Source organism: Cibotium barometz, chromosome 34, assembly GCF_041138505.1.
Source record: "Cibotium barometz isolate CiBa-2024 chromosome 34, ASM4113850v1, whole genome shotgun sequence".
NCBI classification, from domain to species: domain Eukaryota; kingdom Viridiplantae; phylum Streptophyta; class Polypodiopsida; order Cyatheales; family Cibotiaceae; genus Cibotium; species Cibotium barometz.
In genome coordinates this window covers 31232755-31251180 of record NC_141079.1, presented here as the reverse complement: position 1 = coordinate 31251180, position 18426 = coordinate 31232755, and the positions used below count along the sequence as shown (strand labels likewise).

Below are 18426 nucleotides of genomic sequence, written 5' to 3'. Positions count from 1 at the left end.
CCAATTCCATATGAGGTTTTTTAAATTTTAGAATACATTACAAGCTAGGTTTTTTTCCTTTAATTTGTTTTTTCTTTACTTGGCAGTAGAAAGTACATATGTTATCACCCACACACACAAGTGCCCTCGCTTGCATAGGTTAGATTTGAACCCACAACCTAGGGACTCCCGAACTCCATTCTAACCATTGCCCTAACACGCGATCGGCATACAAACCAGGTTTCTGGAGCACTGGCTCACGTAATGAAGTTGTATTTTTGATTGATGGGAGAACTTAGAAGAGTTAAAATCCACAAGCTTACTCACCATGTGAGCTGGTTCTCTCTAGAAGTGTGGATTGCATCTCCAACAGATTACATGCCTTGAGCATGGTTCCATCGCTACTATGGTCTACATCATTTGGTGCTAAGAAAACTACTTTTACACTTTAACGTAAAGTGTCATTTCTTCTGTGATGATAAGATAGCAATTTAAGTATCGCATTCATTGTTTCAACTCCTAACATTACGTCATGCATAACAAATGTGCCTTTAATGTACTGACATGCTTGTAATTAATGTGGATGCCACCTTCACATTGTTTCATTATGTAGGTAATTAGTTGAGGTGATAGCCTTAAGTACCGGCCTTATAGTAGCACATGTGGTGGCATAGGGGGAGTCCCTTGAAGGCATCAAGGGAATGTCAGGTAGAATAGAACAAGCAAACATGTTGAACTCATAACTAAATAAAAAATAGCTAGAATCACTTATAAGAAATTAGAAGGTTGAAGTGTATCTCCCATAAAGAAGGTGAAGAGAAAAAGTTTTAAATGCATCTCAAAAAAAGAAACGAGAGCATCCACTACATAATTAATTGTGGTACAAATATGATTAAGCTTGTGAACGTGGATGCCACATAGGTTAGGGCTGATACTCACAAAGACTCTTTTGAAAACTACATGAAATGCATTGTAGGAGAGGCACGTGAGTAGAGGAGGGTCACCCAATCGAGTGGTGGGCTCTAAGCCTACCTTGTCACCACAAACCCACTCTTGTTATGTTGATTTCCAAAGGGAAGTGAAGTGTTTTGTTGAAGTTATGGTAAGTGGTCATGCATGTGGTGGTGGATACGTAAAACAAGTCCTCTAAGCTCTTTGTGCTTTACATGGAGTAAACATTCAAAGACATGGGCTTGGTTGAGGGTGTGTAAGAACACAACGCACAAGATTTAACTAGGGGGTTATTACACATGTATTGTCATAAGAATGGATTGCAGGTCATTAACACATTAGTGAGTGTGGTGGCTAGACATGGGTAGGTTGGGCTAGCAAGATTGTACATCTGTGGATTACTAAACCAATGAGACTACAGTCATTTACCCATCCCATGCTATCTTAGTGGATGAACATTACCCTTCGATTGTAAATTTCTTCAGGGTATGCGATTCTTGTAGGGTGGTTGGTTACACATATAGGTTGTGCCCAACGACCAATCATCCATCGAAACCCTATGCATGTATCCGAGTTAGCAACAATTGTGCCCAACAACCCCGCACCCATCCAAACCCTTGCACTTATCAGAAATTGTGCCTTAAGCAAAGTGTGAAAGCTTGAGGACATTTCATTGGTGAGAAAGGGTCTCTTGGGTCCATTCAAGCCTCCTCTTACTTGGTCTTCTTTTATTACACGTCACTCTTAAATTAGGTTAAATATTTCATTTTAACACGTCACCTTAATCTATTCCTTCCCTCTAGAATAAATAGAGCTGGAGTTCCAAATTGTCAGCCTGTGGCAGCGTTGGAACTTGCGTCTCTCTCTTCTCCTGCATTATGGCCATGGCTATGGCGAACCTCCCCTTCCCGTTTTTGTTAGACTCTCTTCTAGCAAGCTCTTGGACATGGCTTGCCCTCTGTCTGGCCACTATCGCCACCCTCCTGCGCGCCCTCAGATTCTCTTTTATCCGCCATCGCTTTGCCACTCAAGAAGCTTCGCAGCCTACCCCCGCCACTGTTTCTGCAGAATCAGAGGGCTCTCTCTGCAAAACCGAGCAATCTCCCCTCTCGCGGCCTCTGCAGAAGGTTCACAAGAGACGAACCAGGAGCAAAAGCACATCGTCACTCGAGAAGCTTCATCAGAACCAAGAGGGGTTTCGGTGCTCCGGTTTGGGGCTTCTCTCCTGCTTGCTTGATGCCGATATGTCGCCTGGGTTTCGGAAAGCAACCTTTGCTTCCAGAATTTTCAATGGCCAGTCTGAATGTGGGAGGAGGGAGTCGGCCAATCACAGGCCAGGGTTGCGTCCTGATGCAAGGTTAGGGTTAGAAGGTCTAGGGTTAGGGTTAGGGTTAGGGGTCATTCCTGACTCACGAAAGGCCTCACAAAAATGGGGAAATGAAGCCCCTAGCAATGGCTCTGTTAGAGAGCAATTGGGCTGTGAAGAGGATCTAACTTCACACGATTTGTTGCCCTCATGGGCATTCTTTTCATGTGAATCTCTACAAAACCCATTGTCTGTTCCTTCTTTTCTCTCACACTATGAGCACAATTTCTCACCATCCAAGGTGCCCCCTTGCTTTGAGAAGCAATTCGGGTGGGACAAATTGTTAGAAACTAGGCTTGGTTCACCATGGCAATGCCACATTGGCTCAGTTTTGGGTATCATACAGTGCAAGAAACCCACGGTTCAGAGCCAACATATTGTGAAGGCATGGTCTGGCCAGCGGAAGAAACTCCTCAAAACTCTCAAAATAGAGGAAAGCTCTACATTGGCCCTTGATGTGGGTGCAAAAGATGGGTTGGCCTGTGTTGGAAATGAAAGAGGCGAGATTTCTCTATGGGATATTGGGTACAAGGCATGTGTCAGCATGGTCTCTTCTGATGTGAAGCCAGTCTCTGCCTTGTCTATGAACTCAGAGAAAGCAGTCACCATAGCTGGAAATGACAGTTTTTTGGGTCTCTGGGATCAGAAAACTCCGATCTACATGCCCATTTTGGACTGGAACAAAACCCCCAATAACCAAACCCCCTGTGTAGCCCTCAAAAGTAGAGGGAATGAGTTCTGCGTTGCCCATAATGATGGTGTTGTTTCAATATGTGATCTGAGAAAGCTGCATGGTGGGCGTGTCTCGTCTGTTCTACTACCCAAAAAGCCAGGATTTTTATTGAAGACAGAAGAAGAAGTGCCAAATAATCTATGGGAGAAGCTTGCATGTGATGTGGAGGAGGAGTTCTGGGATGAAGGTAATATCTTCCCTATGGGTTATGGGAATGCATCTGAGAAGAGAAGCTCCTTCATATCGCGGTGTGGGGCGTTTATACGTTTGTTGTCTGCATCGGCACGATAGGGATGGTGACTCGAAGTATGCCTTTTGTGTACCTGCTACTTTTTGTTGCACCATAGCTATGGTGGGCTCTGGTGGTAACCTCAATGTCATTGTAGCTTCATCATCCTTTACAGCCTGCTAGTGGGCTATGGTGGTAAGCTCTTTTCTTCAGGTACCTTTGTATTCCTAAGCAGAAGAGAGGGAATCATCAAGCACTAACAGTATGTATGAAGACTACAATTCAACAAGGATGATTTATTACCCTTGCACCATGCATGGGATGCGGTAGGCACCCTGTATATATGACAGTTTGTGCAGAAATGTTTGATGAGAAATGTAAATTATCTCCACATTGTAAGATTGTCCCTTCTTGTATCTCCACGCATTGGGGTTGATGGTGGAACACCTCTCTTTCCCCCACACCCCCCCCCCCCCCAACACACACACACACACACACACACACACATTTAGGTGTATTAAAGTAATGCTATCTTAGGAAAGTGTAAGGTACGATAGCTTCTTGAACAAGTAAACCATTAGGTGCCTTATTTAAGGCGAGGTTTTCAGCATAAAATTCTGCTTAGAATAAGCAGGCCAGTGTTCTGTTTAGGTCATAGTATCAGTAGTATTTAAATAACAATATTAAAAGCTAAACTTTGAAGTAACGTTACTTGTAGTTTTTTAGTACTAGTAAAAATTACTACTACTTTTAGTGAAGTTTCAAAAATGTTTTTTTTTTCCACCCTTAAAATTAAAGGCAATGCTTAGGGTTAATCGGGATTAGGACTGAAAATCACTAGAAATCGTGATTTATAATTAAAATGTGGAAATTTCAACCCTTAAAATGAAAGGCAACATCGAATTTCGATCGGAATTTCTAAATTGCAGCCGGGAAAATTACACTACAAGATAGGTTTTGTGAGCTTTGGTTTCAATAGTGTAAGATTAGTATTGGTGTACATTTTGAAGCATTTCAATAGTGCAAGTTTTGTTAAGTATTAGTATTGGTGTACATTTTGAACACTAAGAATAGGAAATATCAAATTTTAAATAGGAAATCTTAAATATATGTTAATAATATTGTTGAGTAATTTGGTTAGTATGGATGCGCATATTGAAGGCAAGGTGAGCGACTACATTATAATAAAAGCTATACACAAAAACTAAGAAACACATGGTGATGTGTGCAAGATGGAGTTGATGCAACCTAGGGCAACTAACTATGTTGCAAGAGAGTGTGGCCTTAGTTATTGCCTTGCTCGTCATTAGTTAGTGTCCGTGTTATAGGGGCACCCCATTTGATGAATGTTTTATCTTTAATCTAACCTCACTAGTTTAACACCCATGTTGACATACCTTTAATCTAAACTCATGAGTTTAACATCCATGTTGGCGGGTGCCAATCCTCATTGCCAAACTTGACTATGTCATTGTTGTAGTTGCTTGCCTAATGAATAAAATGTGGATTAATCTCACACAGAGATTTGTGGCTCTCGCCATCAGGCAATGCTTCACTCAGGCAAGAGAAGGGAAGACGGAAGAACACACATAAGCTTGAAAAAACAATGCTTGTCCAATGACTACAAATTGGCATACCCACACATACTAGAGTAGAGTTGCAAGGGAGAGTAAAGCGAACCATGACTAAGTTTCCTTGCATTAATGAGAGGAGGAGCTTGAATTGACTTATGCTTTACATAATGAAAAGTTAACTTATGTACTACATAAGAATTTTCTCTTTTGAACTTAAAAATAAATACAAAAATTCAAAGTTGTTTGTCCTTCCATTTTCTTTTTATGCTATGTTAGCAAAGTTCATTGGAATGGCATCTTCATCGACTTGCTATCCACCCTAGATGGATACCTTTGGGTGGTCATCAAGGAGGAATGTTAAAAACATCAATGCTCGGCTCTTAAACGAGCTCTAGTTTCAAAGATCCCCTTTATGAAAAGTAATCATGTTTGAGCAATCGAGATTGTGGCATTGTGATTTGGGCACCAAATGGGGTCATGTGTAACAAAGATGGTAGTATAGGTCTTGTTAGCCACCATATGGGTAGCATATGTATTTGCCCGAATAGACTAGAGGAGTGCAACCTTGACACCTTGCCACTGTGTTATGCGGCTTGTTGAGAGGCCTTGACACCTTGCCTATGTGTTATGCGGCTTGTTGAGAGGCCTTGACAATCTTGGATGGGGTCAAAAAGCTCACCAAGAGATGTACATGCCTTATTTGGATTATAATTGGTTGGAATTAGACACATTGTCCAACATCTCAATTTGCACGCTTGGAATCATACTTATTGTCTCACCAATGGTTCCATTGAAAGGCCATGTATTCTTTCACACATCCCTCAAATAATTACTTATTACCTCTTTTGTAAAGTTATATCAAACCCGTGTTATATTCTTCTATACATAATTCAAGTTCCTGTCTTAGTAACACATCAATAACGGATGAAGCCATCATTTGTAATTAACTCAAAGTTAAACAAAGTTTTTTGCTCTCTAAGTCCTTGGATAGAATGGTACATTCAAAGATATGTTCAAAGAAGTGTTCTTGTAAAAACCCTATTAAGGTACGACCACAAGCACCTCCTAATCTTCCAAATGATATCGATAGTGAACATACTTGATCTCGCAATGGCACAACTCCTCCATGTCCTTCGCCTCCAAGAGCTCCACCTCTTCCAACTTAAAAGGACCCTCCATGACCACCTCACACAAAACGAAGATGGAGACCAACCATCGTCGCTCTTCGAGAGAGAAGGAAATACCAGAAGTTTGCAGAGTTGATTATACCAAAAGTGCCTTTTGCAAGGCTGGTCAGGGAAGTAATGCGAGATTTAGAGAGGTCATCCACTAGTAGATTCTTCACATAACAACTATTGGTCGATCGAAGCACTGATTGCTATCCAAGTAGTTAGCTAATGGCTATCCAAGTAATAGTTGAAGATTATCTAGCGAATTTGTTGCATGATGGCCAACTGGTAATCATTCATGCCAATTGTATCACCGTCTCAAGGACAAGGATCTATGTCTTGTTTAAAGGATCCATAATAATAGTGACGGCCTTCAATCTCAACCCTGACATAACGGAAGGACTTGTGGATCGTGGTGTATTATTTAGTGAGAGAAATAGTTTGCACACTAAATACTTCGTATATCTTTTTGCATTTTATTGTGTTTATCTTTTTGCATTTTATTGTGTTTAGTTTGTACCCTCACACCTTGTATTCGGATTTTGACTTTGTACTTTAATAATTGGAATAGGCCAACAATTTGCACTTGTTTTGTGAGCACGATTTTCACTAACATTTCTATATAAAGATCAATTTTTATGCTTGTCAATTATGATGTCAAGTGTTTTGAAAAGAAATTGGTACAAAAAATTTATGACACATTGTCAATTTCACTACCAAAATCAATTTCATAGCCAAAATTTCATGTGGACATCATATTAGGTACCAGCACCCCTCAGAATGTAATGAAACTTGATGTGTAGGTAGACTAGGCCCTCAAGACCCCACATAAAAAATTTGGGGCTGATCTAAGGCATGCAGGGACCCTAGCTAAAGGCTCGTGTGTGCAAGCTTGAATCTGCGGATTCAAGCCCCCACATGTGAGCCTTTGGCTAGGAGCCTCGAAGGCCTCAAATCAGTCCAAAAATTAATATGGGGGGTCTCTAGGGCCTCATATGCACACATATTAATTTTCATGCAACTTGGATAAATTTTAAAAATTTGGGCTCAATTTTGACATTTAATTCATATAGTTAAAATTTTCTTTAATTGACTATTTAAACATAAGTTGGCCTTGTTTCACTTCATTTCTCATTTTTCATCTTCAAGTTTAATGGCTTGCACGAAGCAAACTTCAAGGAAGATGCCTCCAAAACAAAGAAGGCGTACATGCTGCCAACCGGATGATGAGTCCGAGCATGAGGCCTAGTGTTCAAGTCAAGAGCTTATGTTAGCCTTGCCCGAAGCCTATGTTGGAGGGTAATGCCTTAGAGCCACAAAAACTGTAACTTCCTTATGTGGGTGCACTAGCTCATCCACACCATCACGTCCTCACTCCATTGTCACACTGAAATGATCCTTTACCAAAGGGGTAAAGGGAAAACTCTCTATGCCTAGATGGAGGCATCAAAGAGATGGTCCTTCACAATGGTTCTCTCTCCCAAAAGGTGAGGAATGAAGAGGAAGCTAATGCAAGAAAATAAAATAACCTACAACCAAACCTGTATGGCATACATCCCATCAAGCAAGAAAAATTTAATAGCATACAAGTAAGCAAGAAGAGGGAAGATGAGAGCTCACAAGTAAACTATTACAAGGAAATGATTGTGTATTTCTTATTGAAAAAAATTACTTATATATATATATATATATATATATATACACAAGTGACTAGTTTTCACACTAGGAGGCTACATTAAAAATGGTCCCACCTCTATTACTAGTCTTAAGCAACTTTGTACAACACAGAGTAGTATCAACTTTCCCTATTTGTCACATGGTAAGGCTACATTACATGTTCGAGTGGCATCATACAAAAGATAAGTGCTCGTTCGAGTGGGTAAGATGGCAACGGTAGGTTGGGAGGGCGAAACCATGTTAACCAACCACGTAGTGGTTAACATACCCCCCTTCCTAATAGTGACCACGTCCTCGTGTGTCAAGCAAGTTGGTGGTGAAGATGCTGTCGGGTTGGAAAGGTGTAGATGGTCTAGGATACGTTATGAAGTTAGCAATGGGTATGAGGTTAAGTGGTATGGTTCGGAGGACTACTGATCCGTGGCCACATACAGGGAAAAGTAGTGGGAAACTTTGGATAGCCTTGATGGTAGGCATCTTGATAAGGTGGCATGGAGAGTGATAGTAGGCGATCAAGAGGTTATTTGTGCTAGGCCTCCATTGGTTGTGGAAGTGGCGGGGACCCTTCAACATTAGGTAGTTAGTAAAAGTGGTCCACACCCTATGATTGGTGGAGCTACAGGACCACCATGGAATGATGGGCATGGGGAGACACTGGTCCAGATCTTCATAGCACGACATGAGAGTATGTCTCAATCTCACAACATGATGGTGAGAGATGAGGCTTCTTCATGGCGAAAACCTCGACCAAGGCAAGGTTGTGTTAGTGATGAAGTGGAGTCGAAGAAGACATTACATTCATTGACGCTCCTTGGAGGTACCTGCTCTACTGCAAAGGTTGGAGGTTCTCTAGGCGATGGGTTGTAACCATGGGCCAGGCTTGCACCTTCTGCCATGGTCCCCCTTGTCTCTAGAGATGTACATAGAGGGTGGCATTGACACGGTTAGTAGCTAGTGTATGTGTTTGTGCAGCCATGAGATGCGAGAAGTAAAAAAAACATGATACTTATAGGTGAAATATGTTGTGACATGCTTGAGAAATGGGCGAAAGGCGTGCCCCTGTGTGTGCACTTCCCCACCATGAAGACTTCTCCAGCTTAAGTGCTTTATTTGACTCTCTTTATTTCTTTCTTTGGCATTTACTTGACATCCCTTTTCTTGTGGAGGCAAGATCATTAAATTGTTTGAGATACGGCAGTGGACTTTGCACATGGTTGTGCCCATAATAGGTGCAATGGATTTGGTATTGGCGAACATTTGGGATAGAGGTAGTGTGGATCACTGGGTGTGGTGGGGTTGAGGCCATGGAAGGTTCGTGCTAATTGTAGGAAGGTTCGTACCATGGGCTTGCTCCCAGGATGGTCCCCCCATCCAGAAATCTCCCTGGTGGTGGAGGGTTATCTCGATGATGAGGCTCATGAGAGAATAGTGCCTATGTGTTTGTTATATGTAGAGGATGTGTATATATTGCTGATGGTTTGCATGATCATTGGGCAAAAGGTGGGCCCATGTAGAATCTTCTTTTGATGAAAAATCTAACACACTGCTTTCTTCTACACATTTTTCAAGTAGCTTGTGTGTGAAACCCCTGGACAAGGATTTTGTATCGAAAGTGGTCCCATAAGGATTGTACATGTAGTAGACCGAGCCTGGTGTGAGGTGAGACTTACTAACCTGCATTGGTACAAAATATGATGTCGATATCATAAAAAGACACGACGAAGGGATTCCGGCAACAATGATGACCAGGTTGGCAGATTATCTCAAAGAGCTTCCAAAACCCAGTATCTTTGCATGTCTTTGAAAGTGACCACTCTGTGTGTGGTGGCCATGGAAGTGTTTGATCATGCCCGCATTGGTACTGAATATGCTGATGGTCTCATATAAAAATATATGATGAAGGCTATCGGTGATGACCAAGTCAGCACATTATCTCAAAGGGCTTCCAAAACCCAGTATCTTGCATGTCTTTGAAAGTGACCACTCTGTGGCCATGGAAGTATTGTCCATGCCATAAAGGTCTATCCACTAACAAAATCTGTGGCCATGGAAGTATTTGTCCATGCTATAAAGTTCTATCTACTAACAAAAGTAAGGACCTTCATTGAGATCAAAGACCAGCCACTCTGCGCTTGTCCATTGCCTTTTAGGCACCCCCTCAAGGATGAGAATGAGGAGCTGGAAGAACCAACATTTGGCAACAATGAGTCGGGGACCTTGGCACAACAGAGGGCATTGAAGTTCTTCATTTGGAGCTGCAACTCCATGGTGGTACGGGGTGTGGAGCCATCTACATAGGGAAAGTTGTAAGATGGCCCTTTTCCTTCTAAGCCCAGGAACTTGCACCAAGTCCATCTCCTTTCTATTGGTAGGAACTTGCACCAAGTCCATCTCCTTTCTATTGGTAGGAACTTACACTAAGTCCATCTCCTTTCAATTGGCATGAAATTGGGGTCAATGTGGATTTATCTAGGTGCGACCATGTATTACTACCATCAATGTAGGGAAAGTTGTAGGCTAACCCTTTTCCTTTCATGCCTAGAAACTTGGTTAGGGCCAGCTCCTTTTGATTGGCATTAACTTGGGCTCAATGTGGATTTCTTGGTGTGAGGCCATGTATTCTTGCCACGTTTGGTGTGATCACTAAGGCGATAGGGCATGCACCACTCAATTGGACTATGACCTGCGAGCAACGGCATGGCTGGGTAGTCCCTGTGGGATCATCAAAGTGCTAGCCTCCATTGTTGTGCCACAGGTGGTTGATCTTCCAGTGGGGAAAATAGGGAATAGTTCATCATTAGATGGATTTCATCCATGTCAAAGGGTATATCCAGGTGGCTATGGAAGATGCCTTGGAATGTGAGATCTCGTGTGGTTGGCAGCTATGTGAGCTGATGTTCATGGTGGAAAGGCAAGGACACCCCTGGGCCCTTCCCATCATCTTCACTAAGAAATTTGCAGTGGTTCCTAATTGAGATTTGGCCCTTCATTGAATGATGACTAGAGGTTGGAGGCATCGTTTGATACGGTTAACGAGGGGGTTTAGCTGGTTGAGAAGGTCAAGGCTTTAGAGTTGAGCGAATGAGAAAGGAAGTCCAATGAAAGATATTGTGGATAGCTTGACATGAGGGTTATGGGTGTGGGTTGGGGTTGGAGAGGTGGGTGGGTTTAGCTCTAGGGGATTTTCTTCGTTGCCCAAATTGTCCAATGAGGGGGCTTGATTGGCTTGTGGAGCTTCTTCTCTAGAAGACAGGTTCCCTAGTATCCTTTTAGGAACTCGTCAAAGTCATTGTCCTTATCTTCAAGCTTATGGCTTAGGAAATATGTAAAGGCCTCCCGTGCCTCATCCGTGGTGGAGATGTCTAGCGTGTAAGCCACATGGATGTTATGAATGGTGGCTTTGCCCGCCGCGCGACGATGGCATGAGGGCTTGTTTAAGGTAGGAGTAGACTATATAATATAGTCAAAGGATGCCAAGTGGGTTATATTGGTTATTGGGCTATTACAAAGCTGGTAGAAAGTAGACTACGTCAATGCACGACAAACACAAGGGTTTTCATGGCTATCATGACCAAGTGAATGTTGAATCTCATAGAATGGAGAGCCGGACTCACACAAACACAATGCTCAATGATAAGAACACAAGGGTGTAGAGTGTGAGAGAGAATGACAAACTTAAAGGAGAGAGATAAAAGCTTTCTATAAGTATAAAGAGAAAGTAAAAATGAGTAAGCTATCCTAAACTATAAAATAGCTTTCTTATATACTAGCTAACCATAAGGTACCCGTTCACGCCATGGGAAAAAACCTAGTGGGATAAAAGTTCCCATGGCATGGGTGGATGACCTTGCAGTACTATAAATCCCCCCCATAATACAAATGGGGGTTATCAATGAGGGAGCTTGGTGGAGGGAGATTTTCTTGGCCACCTCTCTCTCTACTTTGAACACTCTCTCTCTAATTCTCCCCACCACCATCTCCTCTCACCACCTCTTCTTAAGAGAATTTTCTTCTTTAAAGTCTATGAGGACACTATCAATCAGGGGATGTCTCTACTTTGCAACATTTATTGATGATGACTACTTCGGGCACACCTGGGCCCTGAGCATGGTATAAGAAGATAAACACGTACTTGGTTGCAAATGCTTTTGTAATAGTTCAACTGAGAGTACCCTCTATGTTAAGAGTAGTAAAAATTATGTTTTGGTCATCGTTTTATATGTTAATGACATGCTACTCATAGAACCTAATGAGAAGAATATTTCAGCCTTCAAGAGTTGAATTACATGTATCATTTGAGGAGATATATTGGGCTTTTTGCATTATTATTTGGGCATACAGTTTATGCAACATGATGATGGTATTGTGATGTTGCAGTAAACGTACATAATACAGAGACTACTTACACAATGTGTTCTTGATGACTATAAGCCTGGTTGTTGCTACACCAATAGAGACGAGTGCTAGGCTTAGTCTCCAAGATGCAATTGAACCATTTTGATCCATCTTTTTTCATCATCTATGTAACACAAGGCTAGACATTCACAGTTTAGAGTCTCCTAGTTGAGCAAGTTTATGCACAGTCTCAGAAGTAAGCATTAGTAGACTGCTAGTGCTTACTTATAGGGCAGTGCCACTGAAACGCTTGGCTTGTTCTATGCTAAGGGGAATTATATTCAATTGTATGCTTTCAATGATTCCAATTGGGCTAGATGTTATGACACATGAGTTCCACTAGTGGCTTTTGCTTTCATCATCTTGGAAATTCATGTATATCATGGATCAGTAAGAAGGACAATGGCCACTTTTGAGCTATGAAGATGAGTACAAGGTAGCTTTTATAGCAATTGTGGAGTGTGTATAACATAGACTCCTTTTGGAAGATCTTGGTGTTGGATAGTGTTAGTCAGCAGTCCCCCATCTCCATTTTCATTGAGACAACTAGAGGCATTAGCCATTTGTGAGGAACCCAATGTTTCATGCTTACATAAAGCACATTAAAATGCATCATCATTATGTCAAGGAGACACTCATGTCATTATGTCTCTACACACGATAATGTAGTAGTGTTCACGAAGGTTATCTCATGAAAGAAGTTTGAAGCTTTTTGCAAAGCTTTGGGTTTATTACCATTTGAGGATTGATCAGCCACATAATCCCTGTACATGCTCACATCATCATTACAAGAGTGATTTGTAGCCATTTATATGGTAATGATGTGTGGACATACGCTAATAATGGGATGGGGTACTTTTTCCCTCTTTAGGAGGTTTTTTCCCCGAGCATACGTGCACATTGTTATGAGTGTGTAAGTGACCTTATCATGTCACTTCACTCATTCTCATCAATCTACTTAGAGTTTTTTGCTTTTATCTATCGCTCCTTGTTTGTTACATCTATGTGTGTGTTGCTACCTTGATCTCCACTCTAATAAATATCTCAAGCCATGAAAATGGGTAATGTGAAAATGGTCACTATGAAAATGGAGGAGGGCGTAATGGAGAGCATGAAAATAGGGGATGTGAAATGGTTGACATGAAAATGGAGGAGGAAGTGAAAATGGTGGGTGTGAAAATGGAGGGCATGAAAATGGTGGGTGTGAAAATGGTGGGCATGAAAATGGTTTTCATGGGTGTGAAAATGGTAGGCATGAAAATGGTTTTCATGGGCACGGGAATGGTTTTCACTGGCTTGGATTTTATGCCATGAGAACAATTTTCATGAGGGGGTTTCACACATGAGAATGGTCAAAGGATTATAGTTTTTATGGATAAGGTTATCCTATTAAGCCTCCAAAATTTGCAATACAATCTCAAAAATCTTGGAGAACTTCACGACGAGAAGATTTTCACGGTCACGAAACTACAAACCTGATTTTCACGATGTGAAAATGCAAGGTGTTTTTTTAATCATAGCATGTGAAAATGTAAGTGACCCACAAATTTGATTTTAAAAGTGTTTTTGCTTATATCTCCCTATCTTATGCATCCAAATTAGATCCTATAAACATGAGGATTCTATTTTTGTGCTAAACTGAAACCTAATTTATGAATATATATATATATATATATATATATATATATGTATGTATATATGTATGTATGTATGTATGTATGTATGTATGTATATATATATATATATATATATATATATATATATATATGTATGTATATATATATATGAGGGGGTTTCACACATGAGAATGGTCAAAGGATTATAGTTTTTATGGATAAGGTTATCCTATTAAGCCTCCAAAATTTGCAATACAATTTCAAAAATCTTGGAGAACTTCACGAGGATTTTCACGGTCATGAATGTTGGAATTAGGGTTGCAGGAAAGCACACAAAGGCTTGGAGAAGAAGAAGCAAGAATGCACACAACACACAATGTATTAGATTGTGTCAATGTACAAAAGATAAGTTAGCCCTAGAATGATGGGCGTATATACAAGCCAGGGGGAAAAACCTCCTAAAGAGGTAAAAATGCCTTGGTGGTCCTAAGTGTGTTCACACACATCACTGCCTATATATATGGCAACAAATCCCCCCTGGGAGGAGTGATGGTGTGAACGAGAGCTAGCACTCATGTATAGGGCAGTGCCATGCCTGAAGTAGATCAGTCCACAAAGGGAAGCAAGCCCAAAGCTTTGCGGAAAGCTTCGAACTTCTCACGAGGAAGCGCCTTTGTGAAAAGATCGGCGGAGGTTGTCCTGTGTTGGCACATAGGCCAAGCTGATCTCTCCTGCTGAGAGTCTCTCCCTGACATAGTGATAATCCACCTCAATGTGCTTTGTGCGAGCATGAAAAATTGGGTTTCTCGCAAACTGCCAATGCGCTCTGACTGTCAGTGTAGATAGAGGTGGCAGACTCTTGTCCAACACCCAAGTCAGCCACCATAAGCCGTCTGAGCCATACACACTCAACCGTAATGCATACATAAATGAGGCAACCAGTGTGACATCAAAGTGATCTCCAGCATCATGAAGACTCAACTTCAAACCTGTCTCCATTGGAGTAGCAATAGGCTTGCAGTCTTCAAGGCCAAATCTCCGCAACAATGTCTCAATATACTTTGTTTGATACAAAGCAATACCTCCATCACACTGCTTAAATTGTATCCCCAAATAATGATGCAAATGCCCCAAATCTGACATATCAAAAGAGGCATTCAAATCAGCCTTAAAATCAGTAATATGACTCTCATTTGGTCCTATGAGCAGCATGTCATCGACATAGAGAGCAATGATTAGATGTACATCATCCACATGTTTAACATACAAAGTGCTTTCTGTTGGACTATTCTGAAAACCATGTGCAATCAAATATGCATGTATCTTTTCATACCAAGCTTGTGGAGCTTGCTTTAAACCATATAAAGCCTTTTTCAACCTGCACACTTTGTTTTCCTACCCTCTTTGAACAAATCCACGAGGCTACGATACATATACCTCCTCATGCAAATCTCCATTCAAGAACGCAGTCTTTATGTCCAACTGATGTACATTCCAACCATTATGAGCTGCTAATGCACAAATGCTACGAATGGTAGTCATACGACAAGTGGGAGCAAAGGTCTCATCAAAATCAATGCCCTTTTCTTGAGCATAACCCTTTGCAACAAGTTTAGCCTTATAGCGATCAACACTACCATCTGGCTTTCGTTTCAACTTAAAAACCCACTTGCATCCAATGACCTTTTTACCAATAGGCAAATCACACAAAGACCATGTACCATTCTTCATTATAGCATCATATTCACTTTGCATTGTAGCCAACCAATTTTCTGATTTTTCTACCTCATCAAATGAAAGAGGTTCTTCCTCTTCACACATACTAGACACAGCCAAAGCATAACAATCTGACGCATAAGAGGCATGCTGAAAACCTGAACGAGTGCGACTAGAAATAGGTGCATCAATTTTACTATCACGCAAGGTTTGCTCCAGCCATTTAGGCATACCTCTAGCCTGCTCATTTTCAACCCTATCCTCATAAATTACATCTTGTAAATCTGCATCTCAGAAATAGGCTGATCTATGATGTCGTTTGAAATCTGCATAGGCTGAATATTTGCCTTATTAGGACATACATTTGAATTCCCACCTGTAAACAGAGGCAACAACATATCAAATACATCCCGTGAGCTCACACCTGTCTCTTTGGTACATGATAACAAAGGCTGCACAACATCTTCCACAAAAACAACATCTCGACTAATCAAGATACGCTTTGACTGCGGATGATATAATCTGTAACACTTGCTCTCAGCACTGTAACCAACAAAAATGCATTTAACAGCCTTATCATCCAATTTTCTACGTTGTTGCACAGGCACTAAAGCATAGGCCAAGCAACCAAAGACACGCAAGTGACCAATAGAAGGCTTCCTGCCATGCCAAGCTTCGTATGGAGTAATAGACTGCAAGGACTTAGTGGGATACCTGTTGAGTACATATGCAGCACACATGACAGCCTCACGCCAAAACGCATATGGCAAAGCTTGGCTCTTGACCATACATCGTGCCATCTCCAAAAGTGACCTGTTTTTCCTCTCAGCAACACCATTTTGCTGAGGGGTATATGGCACTGTACATTGGTGTTTTATCCCACAACTAGCCAGAAATGCATCAAACTCTTTAGACATGTACTCCCCCCCTCGATCAGAACGGAAGGTGCCCACAGTACAATTGGATACATTTTCAACCATAAGTAAAAATTATTTGAAGCACAAAAACACTTCGGACTTTGCCTTCAGTGGATATACCCATGCATGCCTTGAGTAATCATCAATGAAAGTCACAAAGTACAAGTGTTTACCAAATGACGGAGTTTGCATGAGCCCACATACATCACTATGTACAAGTTGCAATTTGCGAGTGGCCCGCACAGAACCATCCTTTGGAAACGCAGAACGCTGCATTTTGCCCAAAATACAGCCTTCACAAACTTCCAATATCCGCCCTTTCCAATGGTGACTTTGTATATCAACATATCGCTTTGACACCTTGTGGGTTCCTCTTGTACTAGGCTGCATCGTAATCCAATTCCACTTCTCGTACTGTTTGATGTTCCAGTGCCCATCCTCATCTTGACCACTGCTACAAGAGAGAGATTGAATACTGATCGGAGGCCTTCGAGCTTTAGAAGAAGACATCAGATGTATATATTAGGGAGATTATAAACCTTGATGGCAAAGGGAAAATAGAATGGTGAGGAAAAAACTTAGACTAGGGAGATGTACATAAGAGAAGGAGTTGTAGAGCAAGTTCGAAGGGCTTGGCTGTGCTATTACTGCACTTTGAAAGAGGATATTAGAGGGGGTGAGAGGAGACAATAAGATTATGAGAGCCAAAGCATTTGCAACTCAAGCTTCCATAGCTTGGCTCTGCTGTTACACTGTAAAAGGAGGTTGGACAAGGTAGAAGGATGAAGTAAGGAAATGTAAGTGAGGATCAAACTTCCATAGCTTCTGAGAGGAGGTTGCAGATCAAGCTTCCATAGCTATAGATCTAGGTTTGTGAGTGAAGAGAGAGGTAGATCAAGAGGTAGATAGCTAAAAGAAGTAGTCTAGAGAGTGAAAAACGCCCTGCTTATGAGAAAGGGGGAAGAGAGAGTGTTTTGGAGGGAAGATGGGAGAGAGGGATAGTGGAAAGTGAAGGGGAATGTGCATTGAATGCAAGATAATGATGGGAGCTCATTTTTGGGCCTCTATCACTTTAGAGACCTTACTTAATGATGGCTGCAGCTATCCTTTTCTATAAAAAATAGAGGAAAAATTCATATATATATATATTTTTTGAGTTTTAGGTGATTTTAAAAATTAAAAAAGAGCCTATTTAGCCTATTATTCTAAGTTTGACCACTACCTTCTAGGCTCTTACAAACCATTGGTTTCAGTCCACATGTAATCTCCCTATTTGTCTATTTCTTAATCACCTCCATTAGGCAATGGCAAATAAAAGGGCCCAAAAAGACTCCATTGAGTTCCTAATGCTTGGGACTCGTTTTGGGTGCACTGAGCTATTTGGGCTGCTATCGTTGCTGTGCCAATTGCAAAGTCTCTTCTTCCTTTACTTTAGCAACCTAGATTAGTGCCTAGATACTACTTATGCTTGTTCTAATGTTTTGTGCGGGGGTGGTTTGATGGTCACAATTGCAGTACGTGCAATAGGAGCAGTATGGACAATGATATCAACATGAATGCTCCTTTCTTATAACAATGAGACTACACCAGGTGTGTCTCTAGAGTTTACCTCAACTCCATTAACATGTGGTTTGTATGTAGTAAGATTTGGTTTAGAGGTAGCGGTTACGGCCGAATCTCTAAGGTAGCTAGCTACATGGTTCGAAAAGATTGGTAGTTGGCCGGATTGGTGAGGCATGTTTAGGTTTCTCACTTCTTGGGACTGGGGATCCTTCCCCATTGACTCGAAGAAGTCAGATGAAGTATCATTGGCCCCTATTGTAGGTCCTTGTACAATGTTAAATTGGGTTCTGATCGAAGGTCCTGAGCCTAGTGTAGGCTAGTACATACCTAGCTCTAAGTCAGATGAAGTATCACTGGCCCCTATTGTAGGTCCTTGTACAATGTTAAACTAGGCTGTCCTGAGCCTAGTGTAGGTTGGTACAAACCTAGCTCTATGGATCCACTTTCCTCTAAATTAGTCTCTAGAACCTACTACCTAGATCGTAGATGCATGTGAGTATGGGGTGTTTGAAGGTCCTACAAATGTCCCAGACAAGTTTGA

The 18426-nt window shown here is 41.3% G+C and overlaps 1 protein-coding gene across 1 annotated transcript; it reads left to right on the top strand.

Annotated features, from left to right (window-relative positions):
* The first annotated feature begins 1777 nt into the window (after positions 1-1777).
* Positions 1778-3657, top strand: LOC147618908 (uncharacterized). The gene has a single exon (XM_086774500.1). It carries the CDS (start codon positions 1809-1811, stop codon positions 3318-3320), a length of 1512 nt encoding a protein of 503 aa, XP_086630626.1. The 5' UTR covers positions 1778-1808; the 3' UTR covers positions 3321-3657.
* Positions 3658-18426: the final 14769 nt, after the last annotated feature.

Coding starts and splice junctions, on each gene's coding strand:
- LOC147618908 (XM_086774500.1), top strand. CDS start 1,809: ATGGCCATGGCTATGGCGAACCTCCCCTTCCCGTTTTTGTTAGACTCT.